This window comes from Littorina saxatilis, linkage group LG6 (genome assembly GCF_037325665.1).
Source record: "Littorina saxatilis isolate snail1 linkage group LG6, US_GU_Lsax_2.0, whole genome shotgun sequence".
NCBI lineage: Eukaryota > Metazoa > Mollusca > Gastropoda > Littorinimorpha > Littorinidae > Littorina > Littorina saxatilis.
In genome coordinates, this window is record NC_090250.1 from 2,751,954 (window position 1) to 2,769,503 (window position 17,550).

Sequence of the window (17,550 nt, forward strand, 5' to 3'; positions counted from 1 at the left end):
TTTTCTTTATTCACTGAAACCATCATTCTTTGTCTTCCAATACATCTTTCAATATTTTGCTGAAATCGAAGATCGCGCTAAAAAGATGAGTTACTGAAGCACGGTTTGTGATGTGTGGGCTTACGCAACAGATGTCAAACTGGTTCTAAAACGGTTCTTTTCCCCCCCGAACTCGTCGAATGCCTCCTACCCCCCCCCCCCCCCCTTCTCTCCCCCCCCCCCCCCCCCCCAGAGAGCTGTGGCTCTTCTTGCTCCACGGCTGACAGAACAGGAGTCTAATCGAACAAGCGAATGAATGTTAAAGACAATCGTAGCCATCCGACTATGTATACAATGACAACCTATAATATATATATTATTACAAGACTTGAAGAGCCTACAGTTGGACAAACATGTCACGTTATATTTCTTCAGCCTGGAAAAAAACAGTATGGTACTGGCCTATAAATGGTTGTGGACAGTGGCACGCAGCATACACAACTATACTTGTCTCTATGCCAGTCTGACTGTTTAAGCCTGTAATTATAGTTGGGCGAAGTCGACTTCGCGAAGCTCGATGCACGAAGCTTTGGCACTGTAGTTTCGATACAAAGACTTCGCGAAGGCTCGATGCACGAAGCTTTGGCACTGTAGTTTCGATACAAAGACTTCGCGATAGGTCACCTTCGGGATCAATTAAGGAAGCCTTCAGAATGATCGCTTTCACGGCCAAGTCCGCAGATACCAATGAATACTACTATGTTCTGTACTACAACTACTTGCACCGCAGCCAAATCCACACAAGTACATGTATACTACCAAACACGCACTTGGTGCCAGCCAATAAAGCCCCTAATCTAATAGCTGCAGGCAATATCCTCTGACAATCCGACTTTCTTCCAGGCGCCAGGTGTAATGACATCGAGAATTGTCCACAATGGACTATGGAGTGCTTGTCAGGTCCTGGTCCGGTGTGACGTTTTCATCTTTCGCCGTGTTGATATTTCGCTTCTCGGCCTCGTTGATCTAGTATAAACTCTACACTGAACAAAAAAACACCCTTCCATAGTACTGATGAGCGACCTTGTGTACCTGACATTCATGGGGCCAAATTTGTCCAACCAATTTGTTTTATTTAACTTAGAAATTTGATTCATCCTAAAATGTTTTCCTTCCTACTCAAGGGACGTAACCACTCAGTAAACGTTTTCGAAGAATTCGATTTTGGGGGTGAAATCTATTACATTTTACCACCAATTTTCTTCACATGCAAGAAACTGACATGCTTTTCGTCCTCAAATAATTTCACTTCTTAATTTTACCAGGAAACAACATTTCAGTCTTGAGTATATATATGTCGAGGGGGAAAACAGGCGAAAGATGAAATCGTGACACCGGCGGTACAATCAAGGTCAGCAAAACAGTATTTCAAGTGAGTCCCTGCGACTTTGCTAGCAAACTAACAATTAATGCGCCATAGGAAGATTAATCAGAGTTTTTGAAACAAAATACACTGGGCTTCTGTCATCACACTCAGGGAATTAGACTAGAGTGGGAAATACAGTGGAACCCCCAGTTAAGACCCTTTTAAGACCCTCTTTTCTCAGACTTTCTGTAAAAAGCCTCTGTAAATTTAACCCCATTTTAAGACCCCCTCCTTGTTAACTTTAAGGCCTGATTTTCTTAGAATTTCGAAGGTCTTGAACGGGAGGTTCCACTGTACACACTTTACAACTGCAGGTACATGGTGGTTTTTTTTTGTTTTTTTTTACACAGGGATGGACTTAAACCAGATCACAACAAATTGCCCATGGAAAAAAATTAATTTGTCAGCCTCTGACTCTGAGTCTGAGTGTGACACACGTAGACTAAAGGAGTAAAGCATCTTGAGAAATGACTTATTTTAAATAAACTTGGTGAGTCAAGTAGGGGCAATTCTGCGCTGTAGAGTACGATATGACTGGAGATTTGAGATAACTGTGGCACCTCTGATGACTGACCCAAAGTGTCCCTAGATTGCAGGTGACACACAAACACACACTACACACGCATCTCAGGGACGCATCTCGGGGATGCTTGGGACCCTTTATTGCTCTTTTAGGCGAACAGTAACAGCCCATATCAGAAACATGGGGAGGTGGGGTGGGGTAAACGCAGGTGACACACATACACACACAGAAGGAAAGAGAGAGAGAGAGACAAACAGACAGACAGACAAACACAAACAAGGTTGATACAATCTGAAAAGAGGATGACATTCTGTATAATAATTAATTTGTTTCCCCAATTACTTCCATTTCTGTGCATGACTAGCATATATGGTCTATACTTTTATTTTACCCCAGATGTTTAACATAATTATGGACAGCTGTGTGTAATGAAATACAGTAGAATCATGCAATCAATCAGCCTAAGAAGCTAATAAAAGCAATCAGCTGTTCACACTAAAGTAGCTTATTAGGGATATGAAGTGTTCACAAATGGTGCCAAATCAACCTGTGTTTGCAAAGCCTGTAATTCGTCATATACTGTAAACAACTATGGTGTGTGTGTGTGTGTGTGTGTGTGTGTGTGTGTGTGTGTGGGAGGGGGGGGGGGTCCCGGGTTCTGGACCCCCCCCCCCCCTGGCCATCCGATATACCTCTCAGAGAAAAGAGAGAAAAAATATGTGGACTTTTTAAGCTCTTCCCTGAACTCCCTTAGTTTATTTCACTGAAGTATAGACTGTCATTGTTCACCATACAACATCTCTTATACCACTCTTTGTATTCCACATGATGATGTTGTAAGGCCTAAAAAAAAAATAGGTGTGGTTACGGTAACCCGACCTACCCTATTTTTTTGGGTCGACCCTATAACTTTTTATTACATTTGTCAAAATAAACCCCACAAAAAACAAGTAAATGAGTGCAGAAAACGCAATGAAAGCGAAAGCGCCCGAGTCGCACACTTATTTCCCTGTCAAGTAGGTTTAATTTGTACACATTAGAAAAAAAAGTTTAAAAAAAAAAAGTGATTGCCTACCTTCCTACTCTATTTTTTTTGGCTATGTTACCGTAACCACACCTATTATTTTTTTTGGCCTAATCATTGCTTGTTTGCTTGAATTTAAGTATTCAAACTCAAAGTAAAGAGTCCTGTCAGACTTATTTACTAGGCATATTTATGTCTTTGGGATTATTCCACTGAACCACTATGGTAAATGAATATATCTGAAGTATTTTGTTACTGTTGAAAACGTGTAATTTTGATTCCCAGTTGCAAGGAAAGACCAAAATTGAAAAAATGACCTCACAAATGCAAAATTTTCTCGGCTTCTGGGAGGCTTGGCCCTCCAGACCCCCCAGCGGGGCGTTGCCTCTGCACCCCACCGGGGCCTCGGTGGCCCCTGGACCCCTGCCTTCAGTTGGAACCCCCCCACCCCCCTCAAACCAACTTGGTCCAGCCCTGGTGTGTGTGTGTGAGTGTGTGCATGTGATTGTGTGTGTGTGTGTGCTCACAGTGCGTATGTCCAGTAATTATAACTTCAAATTCAAATTGTGCACGTACATATACATATATATATCTGTGTGAAACTGACACTAGACCCCATGGCTGTGACATGAAGAAGGAATTAAAAAGTGCTGACCATTTGGGCGGGGTCAACACTGTGCAACTAGATCGAACTTTAAAGGGGATTAACACACGTCATTAAACATCATCCTTCTCTTACGGTCACTTTGATCAGCCAGGCATACCAGCCTAATCTTGTACCCGTCGACACCTGTACGATTCAGAACACAAATGACACATTCCAGTGCTACACTCACCGAAAACGCGTGTCGATTTCGAGCTGAGTGATTTGCTGTTCCCCGAAGCCGTTTCTTGTGTTTTTGAGAGTGTTTCTTGTGTCTTGACAACCTTCTCATCTTGGCTCTTTTGATGTTCAGGGGTAGCTCCATTGACAAGAAAGATCACAAACAACACAATCGCGACACAAAAACAACCGTGTTTACCCGGTGTCATCACTGTGTAATAAGGGCCGTCCCGTTCCGAAGCAGACGATGCTCACAGAAACAATTTTTCAGTAAAATCGCAGATGCTGGTTTATCCTGCCAAATTATACACATTTACACACTTGTTTTTCAAGTCAAGGACACCATCATGTGATAAACAGTTTTCATTTGATCCCATCGTGTGGGTTCTCTGCTACTACGACTGCACAGCATGGCAAAACCGCTTAAACTCCGAAACTACACATTTTCTGTTCCAACTCACAGTCTACGAGAAATAGCACTTTTTCAAAACATCACTGCACAAAAGCACAAACAAGGGGTGTTATTTTGTTAAAAAAACACAGCGTTTGTCCCAAACTTTGACAAACACTTAAATAGCACATTGATTGTATAATCCAAGGTAAATAGTATCTACGGCTACGGGGATTTCTTCGATTGACAGAATAGCTTTTAACTTCTCGATCTGGTGATAATTCATTGGTTCATACAGTCACGTGAGTAAAGATGGCAGCCCCTAGGCCTGGTGAGTTGGCGAGTGTACTTGCCATTTACTGTCAAGCTTTCGTTTTGCACTTACATTTGGGGTGCCAGTTCACATTCACAAGCAAGCACCATTCACTTTTGCCTAATCGCTTGGCCTGATTATCTGATTCAATCTTTTTGTTTGGAATCCACACCCACTAAAGCAATCTCAACAGTTTGTCTGCTACAAGGGGAGACAACCAACTACAGTTTTTGCTTGAGGAAAACTCCGGAAAATAAAGGTCTCAATAATAGGTTGGGAAGGAAAAGGGTGGCTCTCAGACGATACATGGTTTGTCTTCAGGGGTTATATCATAGACAAATTGTACTGTGTCAAGATGTGTGTGGCTGTCTCTATGCCTCCCCACCCACGCCTACTCCCACTGAAGTAGGCTGCTCCTTAGCTGGATCAGTGGATGTCACCACTAGTGCAGTCAACCCTTTGTAAACATCAGATTTTCTTTCTCCCTCTTCCCCTTCTTACCTTCTGTGTACAGGACACTTACTGCAAAATAAAATGTGTCGCTTTTACACACACAAACAGTACACACACACATCACTTACACACACACACAGACACACACCACTTACACACACACACACACACACACACACACACACACACACACACACACACACAAGCACAAGCACACACACAAGAAAGAACAAGAAGCACACACACACACGCACACTCATACACACACAAAACACATGCCACTCATGTGTTCACATGGATCAATCCAGATCTATGAATGCCTCAGTGTCAGAAATTGTTGGCCCCATTCCCTTAATTTGTATGTAAGATGTTTACTTATATATATGGTCATGTCAAACGTAATGATTATGGTGTTTGTTTTACTTTTGGTAGGAAACACAGATCGAGGATGGAACGATCCCCCCATGTTTGACTACCAAGGTACGGCAAGCAGTACCAACCCCGGATCACCTCAGCACACTAAACTGAACAAGAGAGTGGCATACCCTATGTCATCCCATGCTGAACTACCGTTACCAACTGGTGTGTGTGTAATTTGTATGTGAGTCCGTGTGCATGGGCTGAAACTCCCACATCTTTTTACGATTATTACCATTTTTACCCCGCCATTCAGGCAGCCATACATCGCTTTTGGGGGAAGCATGCTGGGTATTTAGACATAAGACATAAGACATAAGACTTTATTTCAACCATGTGCAGTACACTAGGGACATGTTTTGGCCAGAGTACAATCAATCAATCCATACACGCCCTTCCAAACATCGCTTGCAATCTCAGTCACACACACGCTCACGCACGCCCGCATACATTCCCCACACAGAACCCACAACAGCACACACGCACAAGCATGCTCCTCCTTAACAAAACGTGTTTAACCATCAATTGTACATATGCGTAAGATAAACAGTATAGAAGTATCAGTAAGAATTATATATATGTATCAGACATCAGTTACGACGACAATAACTAAAATCACAAATCCTTAATAATTTTAAAACCAAAACATTTATTACAATACTACACTGGGTAGGTGAACTTTAAGAAATAAGGTATTTAAAGGCTTGACGGCTGTGTCTCACAACCCTCTGTGGTTCTAATTCTATGACCCACTGAACTCTGAAATGGATTACACGGCTCTTGGTCTTGTGCTTGCGTATACACACGAAGGGGGATAAGGCAATAACACTAACAGGTCTGCACATAAGTTGACCTGGGAAATAGCAGGATTATTGACTTACATTGTATTGCTAATTATTCAAAATCTAAGATTATAGTTTATACAGCACATGTCCACCAGGCGAAAGCCAGATCCAGGAACGAAAATGAAAAGGAGCCATTTTTGTTTTTGACATGCTATGGAGACACAAACAGCTCACAGAATACCCCTGAACTTCCATGTTGACATTTCCTATGTGTGGAAACATTATTGAGACTTAAAAAGATTTAAGTTTTAAAAAAATGGGTTTTTTACGGTCATTGTTGCGCACACTGCTGCCTTTGAATCGGTTGTTCAGGACTTTCATTCATTTGTTTGTATGTTTTTGTTGTTTATATTAGGGCAGCAGAATTTTGATGTTTATCTGTAAGCATGTGTATGAGGAAAAAAAAGAAGAAGAAAAAAAAGGATTCTTAATCTTATCATAAAAAATAAAATTAAAATATATTGTGATGTACACATATAACTGTTGAGAGAGTATTGCTTCATTTATTTGTTTGTTCGTTTCACAGGGACAGCAACTCTTTTGAACCCCTCTGAAGGCCCGCCTCGTCTTGCACCGGTGCAGATCCTACCCCCTACCTCCACCACCACCACTCCCACACCGGTGCCGGTGGTGGTGCCTACGATCAGCCCCACCACAGATCCTTGCGGAGATTCCATTCTCACGCCCGCCATTTTCTCTCCGACGGCAGCCACGGTGCCTGGCATTGCTAGAGTCGTGGGATCCGATATCAAGGTCAAGGACTTGGCATGCGTTCTGGCGGATCTGTCGCTTCAGACGGAAGAGGCCTTGCTGGAGTATGTAAAGGAGGGCTTGCATTCCGCTGCAGAGTCTGTGAACGATGCTCTGAAGGTGAGTGTGTTTTGTGTGATACTCAACTCATTCTGGCTCACGTTTCTTAACTAGTATGGAAATTTTCCAGGTTTTTGTGTGAATAAAAGTGGATGAGAGTGTTTCTTGGACATTGATTGTAGCAAGGAAATCTTGAATTTGCCCAAAGTTGACAAATATCTCCCTTTAGCCCAATGCCCCCTGAACCGCCCGGCATGGCCCGCCGGAAGTGCCCTATGAAATCCCTGAAACGCCCGGCATGGCCCGCTAAACACTAGGTCACCTACTTTCACTTTCGCTTTGAGCCTTACCCATAAGGCCTTGCGACCGGATGTGATTAATGCACTTCCTTCCGGCTGCTTCATTCTAGCGTTTGCAGAGTTTGAATCGATGCGATAGTGTGTTAGCTGTGAATTTTCAAAGTTTGAGATTTTTTTGTCTGACAAAATGGTGTTGAACGAAGGTTTGGAAGTATGGTGTTCGATCATGGGTAACTCAGATGACGATTCTGACATGCCTTTCGAAGGTTTTCTACTTGAAGAGGTGAAAGGGGATGAGTCTGACATCGATCTGGGTGTTATTCGACAACAGGACTTTCAGGTGGATTTTTCTCGGAGTTTTCAACATATATTGGTGTAAATGAGGACTGAAGGCTGACACGTTGGATGTTTTTGAAGAACACTTGCTGGATTTTTTTTTAAACAACATTTATTACATTGGAAGTGGACAGAACATACTTGCATATGAAACTATAGTGTATTCTCGAGTTATTCTGCCATCTTCTATATAAATGTGAGTACTCTATGATTTTATATGAATTGTTTTGTTTTGTATGTGTGCATGTTGTGCGGAGTAGTTTCCCTTTGCTCAGGATTAAGAAGGCTGCCTGCCATTTTTTTGTCAGGGGGCATTGGGTTAGGCGGATCTTGTAGTTTCTGTGAAGCTCATACTTTCTATTTCATAGTTAAAAGCTTAGTTCTCATAATAAAGAAGTCTACCACTGATGTAACGAGGAAAAATACGGACAAAATCTTTATTGAATTTAGTAAAACTAATATCCGGAAACATTCCTTTTCTAACAGTGTTGCACCATTATGCTGATGTTGTTAAAAATGCACAAACTATTAACACTTTAAAAATCTGCTGGACATACAAAAACTTATGACTGAGTCACTTTATTTGTACGATAATTGATAATGATATTGAGTAAATACGACTTTGAGCATGTTAATATGATTGACCTGCAACAAATTTGATAGTGAGATGGGACGCGAAAAAAGGCTGTGAGGCTTATGGATACCAATCCAGTCCCTTACCACTACTCTACTACTAATAATAAAAACAATAGAATCCAGCTCAGGAGTCGAGATGGATTTGTGTGGAAATGAGGGTAGCAGGATGCTCAACTTAATGTCATGTAGCAATAATTAGTCAGAGAGTTTTGAAAAACTGTTCTCTGATGTATTGAAATTGTACGCATTACTTTTTCAGCAGAAAAATGTACGATATATTTTAAATACATTTCATCTTGTACCACCCAGGGACGCGCTATGGAGGATGTGAAGAAAAAAGTGGCACTCATGGGGGAGTGGTGGGCGTGTGGAAAAATATCACAGTCTGTCAAAAGTCAACTCGGCAGTTTAGTTGAAGGTAGGACTTCTTCTTCAATCTTCAACTTCTGCGTTCATTGGCTGAAAATTCCATATATATATATATATATATATATATATATATATATATATATATATGGAATTGTGTTGTTGCACAAATGGGGATTTACTTACATGTTGATAATTTCCTGTTGTGTGAAAAGGCATTTTTCCATTTCAATTAAGCCACTTGTTAGATTGTGGAAAGATTATTCAGCTATATCTGAATTTTAGGGCAGGTATTCATGTTAGTGTGTGCATGTATGTATGTGTATGTAGGCATGTGTGTGTGTGTGTGTGTGTGTGCGCGCGTGTGTGTGTGTGTGGCTATGGTGTGGTGTGCATGTGTGTGATCCAGAAGTGGGTGGTGGGGTTGTAAATTCAATGTAATTCTCAGTCTGTATGTTTTAATGAACATTATCTAATAGTTATAATGCAAACATGGATGTACAGTGTACATATTTACAATTTTCAGGCTTGCATTGCTATTGAATCCACATAATATAAAGCTGAACTTGTGACTATTTAATTTGATGTTCTACTTTCAGCCCTGAATAAGCAGCTGGTGGAGGAGGCGCATGAACTGCATGTAGCGCTAATGATCAATCACACCACAGAGGTAGGGTCAACAAGAGTATACAGTGGAACCTCTCTTTTAAGACATAAAAAAAATCTGCGAAAATCAGATCTTAAAAGGGAGGGAGTCAATAACAATAACAATAACCAAGATTTGAGATTTTTTTTTTCTACACCCAAGTTGGGCAGTAAACCTTCACAGATTGCCTTAAGATTTAAATTTGGACTGATGCATTCTTGCTTCATTCAAATTCTGCCACCTTATTCAATTCTGGCTTGGGTAATCGGTGCATGTACACCCAAAAGTATTCTGACTCGTTGCCATGTCCAGTTTCTCTGTTCAAAATGTATATATTTCATACTGCAAGAATCTTAATCAAATGAGCCAGAGCACTATATTATGAAATTAAATAGGGATAAAAGTGGCTTGTTCATTTCAATGCTTGTTAGGTGCCGGGTGAGTGGTTCCTCACAACTCTCACTTACTCTTTTTGTATATGTCGACGTATGCATTAAGATCGCTTACATCCCTTTGTTTCTCAGATCATTATGCATCGTTAATTTTAAAATTTCTGTTTATACATTGTATTTTATTTCCTTAGGTCAACCAGTGGATGGTTGGTGTCAAGCGAATCATTCAAGAACTTCGTGCCAAGGTCACAGGGTCAGAGGTCAACCAGGATGAAGGTCAAGGTCAGCCCAAGGATGCGGCAGACCCATGTTGGACCCTGCAGGGAGAGAGTCTTCTGAACCCAGCCTTACTACCAGCCGCATTAACACCAAAGACCCTCAGCCTACAGGAGACGCCAAAGACACCTCAGAAAAGAAAGACACTGGTACTTGTGAGGAAGGGGGGAGCTGATGACAGGGGAACCTGTCTGTGTACATAGGTGTAATGATGTTTATGACCTGAATTTCTCACCGTCCGTTCAAGTCACTGCTGTGCGTGCCAAGGTCTGTCGCTGTTGCTGAAAATACCAACCGTTCCAGGGAAAATAGTTGCAGTTCCAGGGAAGATTGGCATAGTTCCAGTAACACATCTCAACCGTTGCAGTGGGTAGATGCTGATGTACCAACATTTGAGGCTTTTATGGCCCCCCCCCCCCCCCCCCCAAAAAAAAAAGAGTTGTGTGTTTCTGGTAACATGGCTACAAAAAATAGGGTAGGTTGGTAGGGATTTTTTTGTTTTTTTTGTTTGTTTGTCAGGGTAGACTGAATAACTATACAGTGACGCAAAGAGACTGGACTTACTATACAAAGAGAAAGACAACACATTACAAAACAAATGGTACAAAAGGGATGCGGGGTTATCCCCCTTGTGTCGTCTGCCGTCTGTTACTTTCGTTTTGACGCTTTTGTTTTTTTTGTGTGTTTTTTTTTTACAAATGCAATAAAAAGTCTAGGGTCGGCAGGAAAAAAACTAGGTGGGGTCGGGTGACCAGAAACATAAACCTTTTTTTTACATTTAGTCAAGTTTTGACATTAAACGATCCAAAAACAATTTCATCTTATTCTTCGTCATTTTCTGATTCCAAAAACATATACATATGTTATAAAAAACAAGCTCTGAAAATTAAAAATATAAAAATTATGATCAAAATTAAATTGTCGAAATCGTTTTAAAAACTATTTCATCTTATTCCTTGTCGGTTCCTGATTCCAAAAACATATAGATATGATATGTTTGGATTAAAAACACGCTCAGAAAGTTAAAACGAAGAGAGGTACAGTAAAGCACAGCGCAATCGCTACCGCGCCAAACAGGCTCGTCACTTTCGCTGCCTTTTGCACTAGCGGCGGACTACGTTCAGTTTCATTCTGTGAGTTCCACAGCTTGACTAAATGTAGTAATTTCGCCTTACGCGACTTGTTTTGGCCTTATGGGATGCTTGTCCTGGTCTAGTCTGAGTTTGTTTGATTTATTTTGAATGTAAAGCAATGTTTAAACAATATTTTAGAGCTCCCGTGGACTCTGAGAGACAGAAATATGGGATTCATTTTATTGTTGCTGTTGAAAGATTGAAGACAGTTTTGAGGTTATTTATTTTTGCCTGGATAGAAATCACTTAATTATTTTGTTCAGCCGTGTAATGATTTTGCGATCAAATTACGGCAAGCACTGCCGTTGTCTTTATTTATTAAGAAAGTTTACCTCACATTTTTATTTAGCTTTAGTTAGTTGATCAGCTTTATTTATTTTTAACTTATTGCAATACATGTACCAAGCAGCTTACTGTTGACTTGCGTGCCAGCTCTTAATAGGCAACAGTGTGTTTTGTTTTTAAAAGCTGGACATCTTTATTTGCCAACTTTCTGTATAGACACTTATCCGTGTCCGAACACCCCCATGTGCACATATAGGCATATTATATAAAGATACCAAATTACAGCGAAACTGTCGGTGTTAAGAAAACCACAAACAAATCCGTTTATACAATAAATGGGCTGCACTTCTCTATGGCAGCCTGCTTTCCCGTGGAGAAAGCAGTCTAAATTTCAATGAATTTTTTGTTTAACATTACAGGACTAAACGGAGCTACCTTACCTTTCCTTACCAGTGGGCATGCTAGCTTTTTCCCTTCTAGGTTTATTTAGGATTTTAGATGTGTAATGACAAATTTGAAAGGCAATATGATATAATGGCAAAGGAAACTAGGATGATACAAATGTGAGATTTTTGTGCAGAACATTCCACTAAAATGGAAACTGCTTAGGAATTTCACAACTTAATTGCTGTTTACCTGTGATCACGCTACACTCTTATCACACTTGAACTAAAGGAAGGATAAAAGTTTTGGTAAATCAACATCGTCATGGATTTTTTTGCGTAACTCAGCTTTTCAGCGGAAGGCCAAAACCGATTATTTTTATAATGAAATAATGTTTATATTTGCACCTGGTATGGGGAGAAGATAAAAGAATGTTATATCATGTATTGTCCATTGTATTTTAGAGAATATTTCTCATGGAGAATGATTTACTTAGTCTAAATCCCCAAAACATCAAAATCGTCAAGAATCGAGTTACGCCGAAATTATGTTTTTCTACACGTCGCCATGATCAGTTAGCCTGCTCAGAGCAGCAGATGGTACTAACGTTTTGACGAGTGGAAACACTTGTTGTGGGGGACAGTGTGAATGTGGGTCTTATAAAATACTAGATGATTACCCGCTTCGCCGGGTACCGGCTTTGCCGGGATACCCGGCGAAAGTAGAGCCTCTGGCTTTGCCGGGTACCCGGCTTTGCTGGGAAGAAGTAGAGGGATACCCGGCTTCGCCGGGATGAAAGCGTTGTGGACAGTGACCTTCTAAATATAGTAACGGGAATATCCGGCTTCACCGGGATGAAAGCGTTGTGGACAGTGACCTTCTAAAAATAGTAACGGGAATATGGATTGATGCCACACGAAGGAAGGGAGATAAACGCAAAACACTGGAGAAGATACGGAAGAGTTACTGGGAATGGATCTGGGAAGATGAACAGAAAAACCAAAATCGGTTCAGCGCTGCGCGCTGAGAGCACGTGTTGAAAATTCTCATCGACCAGGTTGTGTCCGGGGTGTAACTGTATATGCCCACCAAATTTGAAGCATATCCATCGAGAACTTTGGCCGTGCATCGCAAACACACACACACACACACACACACACACACACACACACACACACACACACACACACACACACACACACACACACACACACACACACACACACAGACAGACACACAGACACAAGTCGTATATATATATATATATTGATACTAGATGAATACCCGCTTCGTCGGGTAGCCGGCTTCGCTGGGAAGAAGTAGAGCCGAATACCCGGCATCGCATTTAAAAGCAAGGTGTTAAAGAGAGGGAAGTCTTAAATTGGGGGGGGGGGCAGCGGTCTTAAATGGGGGGTTCCACTGTATTATATCTCTGTGACTGTAAGCACTTAAAGCAGGGTTTTGCTGTTTGCGTCCGTGTACATTGAATTGAATTGAATTGAACTTTATTTAACAAGGATTAAGATTTAACATTGGGTGATGAACCATCTCACCTCAGGCGTTTAAAACTTGTAACTTGTTCTTGGTGGGATGCATGTAACTTGTACACATATCAGACGCACAGGCATGTTGTGCAGTGTAAAATCTGATGCAATTTTTGTACAGTGGGGATTATCAGGCTTTAGTTGTTGAGGATATGATGTGTGCTTGTGTGCATTTGTGTGAGAGACATTTTATGGGGTTTATTTTCAAGGAATATTTTGATTTTAATCTTTGACAGCTTCCCGCAGTGGGGCACTGCGGTTATGAAATTAAAGGCCCCTCCTGTTTTTGGAACCGCAGGAGCTTTCTAGTTTGCTGTTAGGTAGATTTTTGGTTCCTCTTTCCTGTCATGCTCTCTTTTTCTTCATGAATTCTTTTCTTTTTTCTGCCTTCTTGCTCATTCACCTGTATTTTTTCCAAAAATCTCTTCTCTTGCCGCTTGTCTCGCGATTCATGTATAGTTTAATCTGTTAGTGTTCTGATGTAAGTCCAGCAGTAGATAGGTTAAGCCTATTTTAACATACTGGAAACTGGTAATCTTCCAGTAGGTATTAATTTAGTTTTACTAAAGCCTGCTGGGACACAAGTAATGGGTTAGTGCATTTGTAAACAGGAATCGCTTGACAAGTGGCCCCCTTCATCCCCCCCTTCCTCGTCCTGATATGGCTCTGCGTAGTTGGCTGGACGTTAAGCAACAAATAAACAAACAAACAAAAATGTTTGACAGCTGGTTTCAGGCTGCATAGTTTGTTTGAAGTATGTTTTCATATAATTTAATTGTATATGTAATGTGAGATACTCATGTGTTGGAAAATAATTAAGCAAGACATGACCACAGCGGGCTGATCAGTATGGATAATGAGTAAGTAAACTATTGGTAAATCAACCAGTCATATGAAAGAATAAATTGATAAATATATAAATTAAGTAAATGAATTTAAGCCAATCATCAAACATTTGATCAGCTAGTTAATCAATGTAATGCCTTTAACTTAGGTAGTGAGCTTTCAAAGAATGTGAAAGGATGTTCATCAAATTTGCAGTTGTTTGTCATTTCATAGGTGCAAATTAAGACTCAGCGCTCCAAATTGGATCAGAAACTGAGAGTAAGCGGTACATAGTTTGCAGCAGAATTAAATTCTGCAGAGAACTTGAAGGATAATTTTCTCTGTTTAGAATAGAGCAGTCAAATGCAAGACTTTGCTTCAAACTCCAGAAATGAAACCGAAATGTTTGGTCAAGCAGACACATCACAGGGAGTGCATTTTGGGTTGATGTTGGCTTTTTTTTTCCCTCATGTTTTTTATTTTTGTAATAAATTTGTTTGCGTGCTTGTTAAATAGGCCTTAAGTTTTATCCTGGCCAAAAGACTTGACTGAAACTGAACACAATTAATTAATGGTCACCAGGCGGAATTCATGGACTTACAAAATGATAATAGATACAAAATATATCTGTCTTAATTGTGATTTGCTTTCTTTGTTCTCAGCTGTGATGTGTACAATTCTTGTTGTTGATATTTTGGTGCTGTGGTTGGGTTTTTACTTAATTTAATTAAACACTATCATAGGTATTAAGTAGATGGAGTGCCATGCAGTGTCTGAAAATGTATTCACTATTCAGTAATGATTGAAGGCCTTGCAATAGTGACACACAAAAAAACTAAACTAAAAGAGAATAAGGTTAATGATTGAAGGCCTTGCAATAGTGACACACAAAAACTAAACTAAAAGAGAATAAGGTTAATGATTGAAGGCCTTGCAATAGTGACACACAAAAACTAAACTAAAAGAGAATAAGGTTAATGATTGAAGGCCTTGCAATAGTGACACACAAAAACTAAACTAAAAGAGAATAAGGTCAATGATTGAAGGCCTTGCAATAGTGACACACAAAAACTAAACTAAAAGAGAATAAGGTCAATGATTGAAGGCCTTGCAATAGTGACACACAAAAACTAAACTAAAAGAGAATAAGGTCAATGATTGAAGGCCTTGCAATAGTGACACACAAAAACTAAACTAAAAGAGAATAAGGTCAATGATTGAAGGCCTTGCAATAGTGACACACAAAAACTAAACTAAAAGAGAATAAGGTTGATGAATGAAACATTTTAATAAAAAAAATCTTAACAACAAAGAGACTGTGGTGAGATGAACAAAGTTAAAAAAACCGAAAGATATCTGTACTCACCGATACAAGAACAGCTTAAGACAGTATGAATTTTCGCTTATGTAATCTTCATCAGGAACAAACAAACACAAACGGCAACAAAAAGCAGACGCAACACGGAACGAACAAGATTTGAAAAGAATATTGACTTACTTCCTTCCCTTTTTTGTGTTTCCCCTCCATATTCTGTTCAAACCTTGTTCGTTCCGTGTTGCGTCTGCTTTTTGTTGCCGTTTGTGTTTGTTTGTTCCTGGTGAAGCTTACATAAGCGAAAATTCGTACTGTCTTGTGCTCTTCTTGTATCGGTGAGTACAGATATCTTTTGTTTTTTTACATTTTAATAAAATATGATGTAAAAGATTCATAAGCACATGGACCTATTAGTCTTTGAAAGGAAATAAGCAACATGCACAAGGGACAGATACTAACGAGAAGATTAGAGATGATTACAATACACTCATTACAAGCACCTCAAACTATCTGTCTTTAAAGTGAACCAACAAACCTACACAACAAATGAATAACAACAGGAAGATTAAAGATGAAAGTCCCCCCTGCGGGTTAGGGGGATGAATTTACCCCTCCCTGGTCCCCCTGCGGGTTAGGGGGATGAATTTACCCGATGCTCCCCAGCATGTCGTAAGAGGCGACTAACGGATTCTGTTTCTCCTTTTACCCTTGTTAAGTGTTTCTTGTATAGAATATAGTCAATGTTTGTACAGATTTTAGTCAAGCAGTATGTAAGAAATGTTAAGTCCTTTGTACTGGAAACTTGCATTCTCCCAGTAAGGTAATATATTGTACTACGTTGCAAGCCCCTGGAGCAAATTTTTGATTAGTGCTTTTGTGAACAAGAAACAATTGACAAGTGGCTCTATCCCATCTCCCCCCTTCCCCTGTCACGATATAACCTTCGTGGTTGAAAACGACGTTAAACACCAAATAAAGAAAGAAAGCACCTCAAACTATCTGTCTTTAAAGTGAACGAACAACCTACACAACAAATGAATAACAACAGGAAGATTAAAGATGAAAGGAAAGCTTCATTGAAAGGTAGCCATTCGTTAATCCTATATTTGGGGATTTTTAGTCTTTATTTTGGAACATTTACAGCACATAGTGTGTTCTGGATTTGCAATTTTATTTTCAGAAAAGTTGGCTTACTTGCTACTTGGAATACCGGAGTGTTTTGGGATTACTTGTGTGTTTATATGTTTACATTCATGTACATGTACTATCATTGGGTAAATTGGAATACATACATGTACCTTTCAAGACATAACATTTTATTTTCCTCATGGTAAATAAATAATGAAATATATTTGCAGCATAGTTCTTACTAAGCATTTACTTAATGGTGCAAGTTTAAATCTCTCTCTCGCTCCTCTTCTCGTTTAAAAAACACATACATGCCCACACACACGCACGTGCACACACTCACACACACAGAGCAGATCAGATTTCCAACAAGACTTTTTTTCTAAAAGATCTCTGCTTCATGAGTTAAATAATAGACGATGTTTGGAAATAAATGTCAGGTTTGTATGGGTTGTGAGACAAATAAATCCACACGTGCAACTTGTCTTCACACCCCTTGCTTGTGATTGGCTTATGAATTGTTTGTCCGAGCAAAAGCAAGGGCATTCACTCTTTCACAACCATACACACCCGACAGAGTTATATTCACAATTCGGCTCTTGTCAGCAAGGTCATATACTGTATCTGAAGTTTGCATTTTAAACATTGATGAAAATGTAGCTCTTTGATACTTTAACTTTCAGTCTTGTGACATTTTCAGCAATGAAAAGCAGGATATTCACGTATGATTAACTGCAACATTTTGGATCTAAGTGCTTTTGATGGCTTTGGTGGTTTTTGTTGACTCTTTGCAATCTAAATGTTATTCTGGTTTGATAAAGTAACTGAGCAAATAAAGAAAATGCATTACAAAATGTGTTGCAAAACAAGGATTATGAATTAGTTGATGTGTTTACTTTAAGTGCCGGATTAAATGTATGTGTATATTAATAAACATACAGTCATAGACACAGACTAACACACACACACACACTGACAGAC

The 17,550-nt window shown here is 39.9% G+C and overlaps 2 protein-coding genes and 1 long non-coding RNA gene across 3 annotated transcripts in view; 2 read left to right on the plus strand and 1 right to left on the minus strand.

Moving 5' to 3' along the window:
- Positions 1-4,389, minus strand: part of LOC138969658 (stromal interaction molecule homolog) — a gene marked incomplete in the record, with an annotated part of 39,789 nt that extends 35,400 nt beyond the window's left edge. Inside the window, 1 exon segment of the mRNA XM_070342516.1 lies at positions 3,789-4,389. Coding sequence (XP_070198617.1) covers positions 3,789-3,984 — 196 coding nt within the window.
- A 76-nt stretch (positions 4,390-4,465) lies between these two features.
- LOC138968297 (steroid receptor RNA activator 1-like) lies at positions 4,466-10,385 on the plus strand. The gene is made up of 6 exons (XM_070340858.1): positions 4,466-4,497; positions 5,365-5,514; positions 6,721-7,064; positions 8,585-8,693; positions 9,241-9,311; positions 9,871-10,385. The coding sequence occupies exons 1-6, from the start codon at positions 4,479-4,481 to the stop codon at positions 10,156-10,158; spliced, it is 981 nt and encodes a 326-aa protein (XP_070196959.1). The 5' UTR covers positions 4,466-4,478; the 3' UTR covers positions 10,159-10,385.
- A 260-nt stretch (positions 10,386-10,645) lies between these two features.
- Positions 10,646-17,444, plus strand: LOC138968307 (uncharacterized). Its single transcript, XR_011456132.1, has 2 exons — positions 10,646-14,934; positions 15,350-17,444. It is a non-coding gene; the product is annotated as an uncharacterized lncRNA (long non-coding RNA).
- Positions 17,445-17,550: the final 106 nt, after the last annotated feature.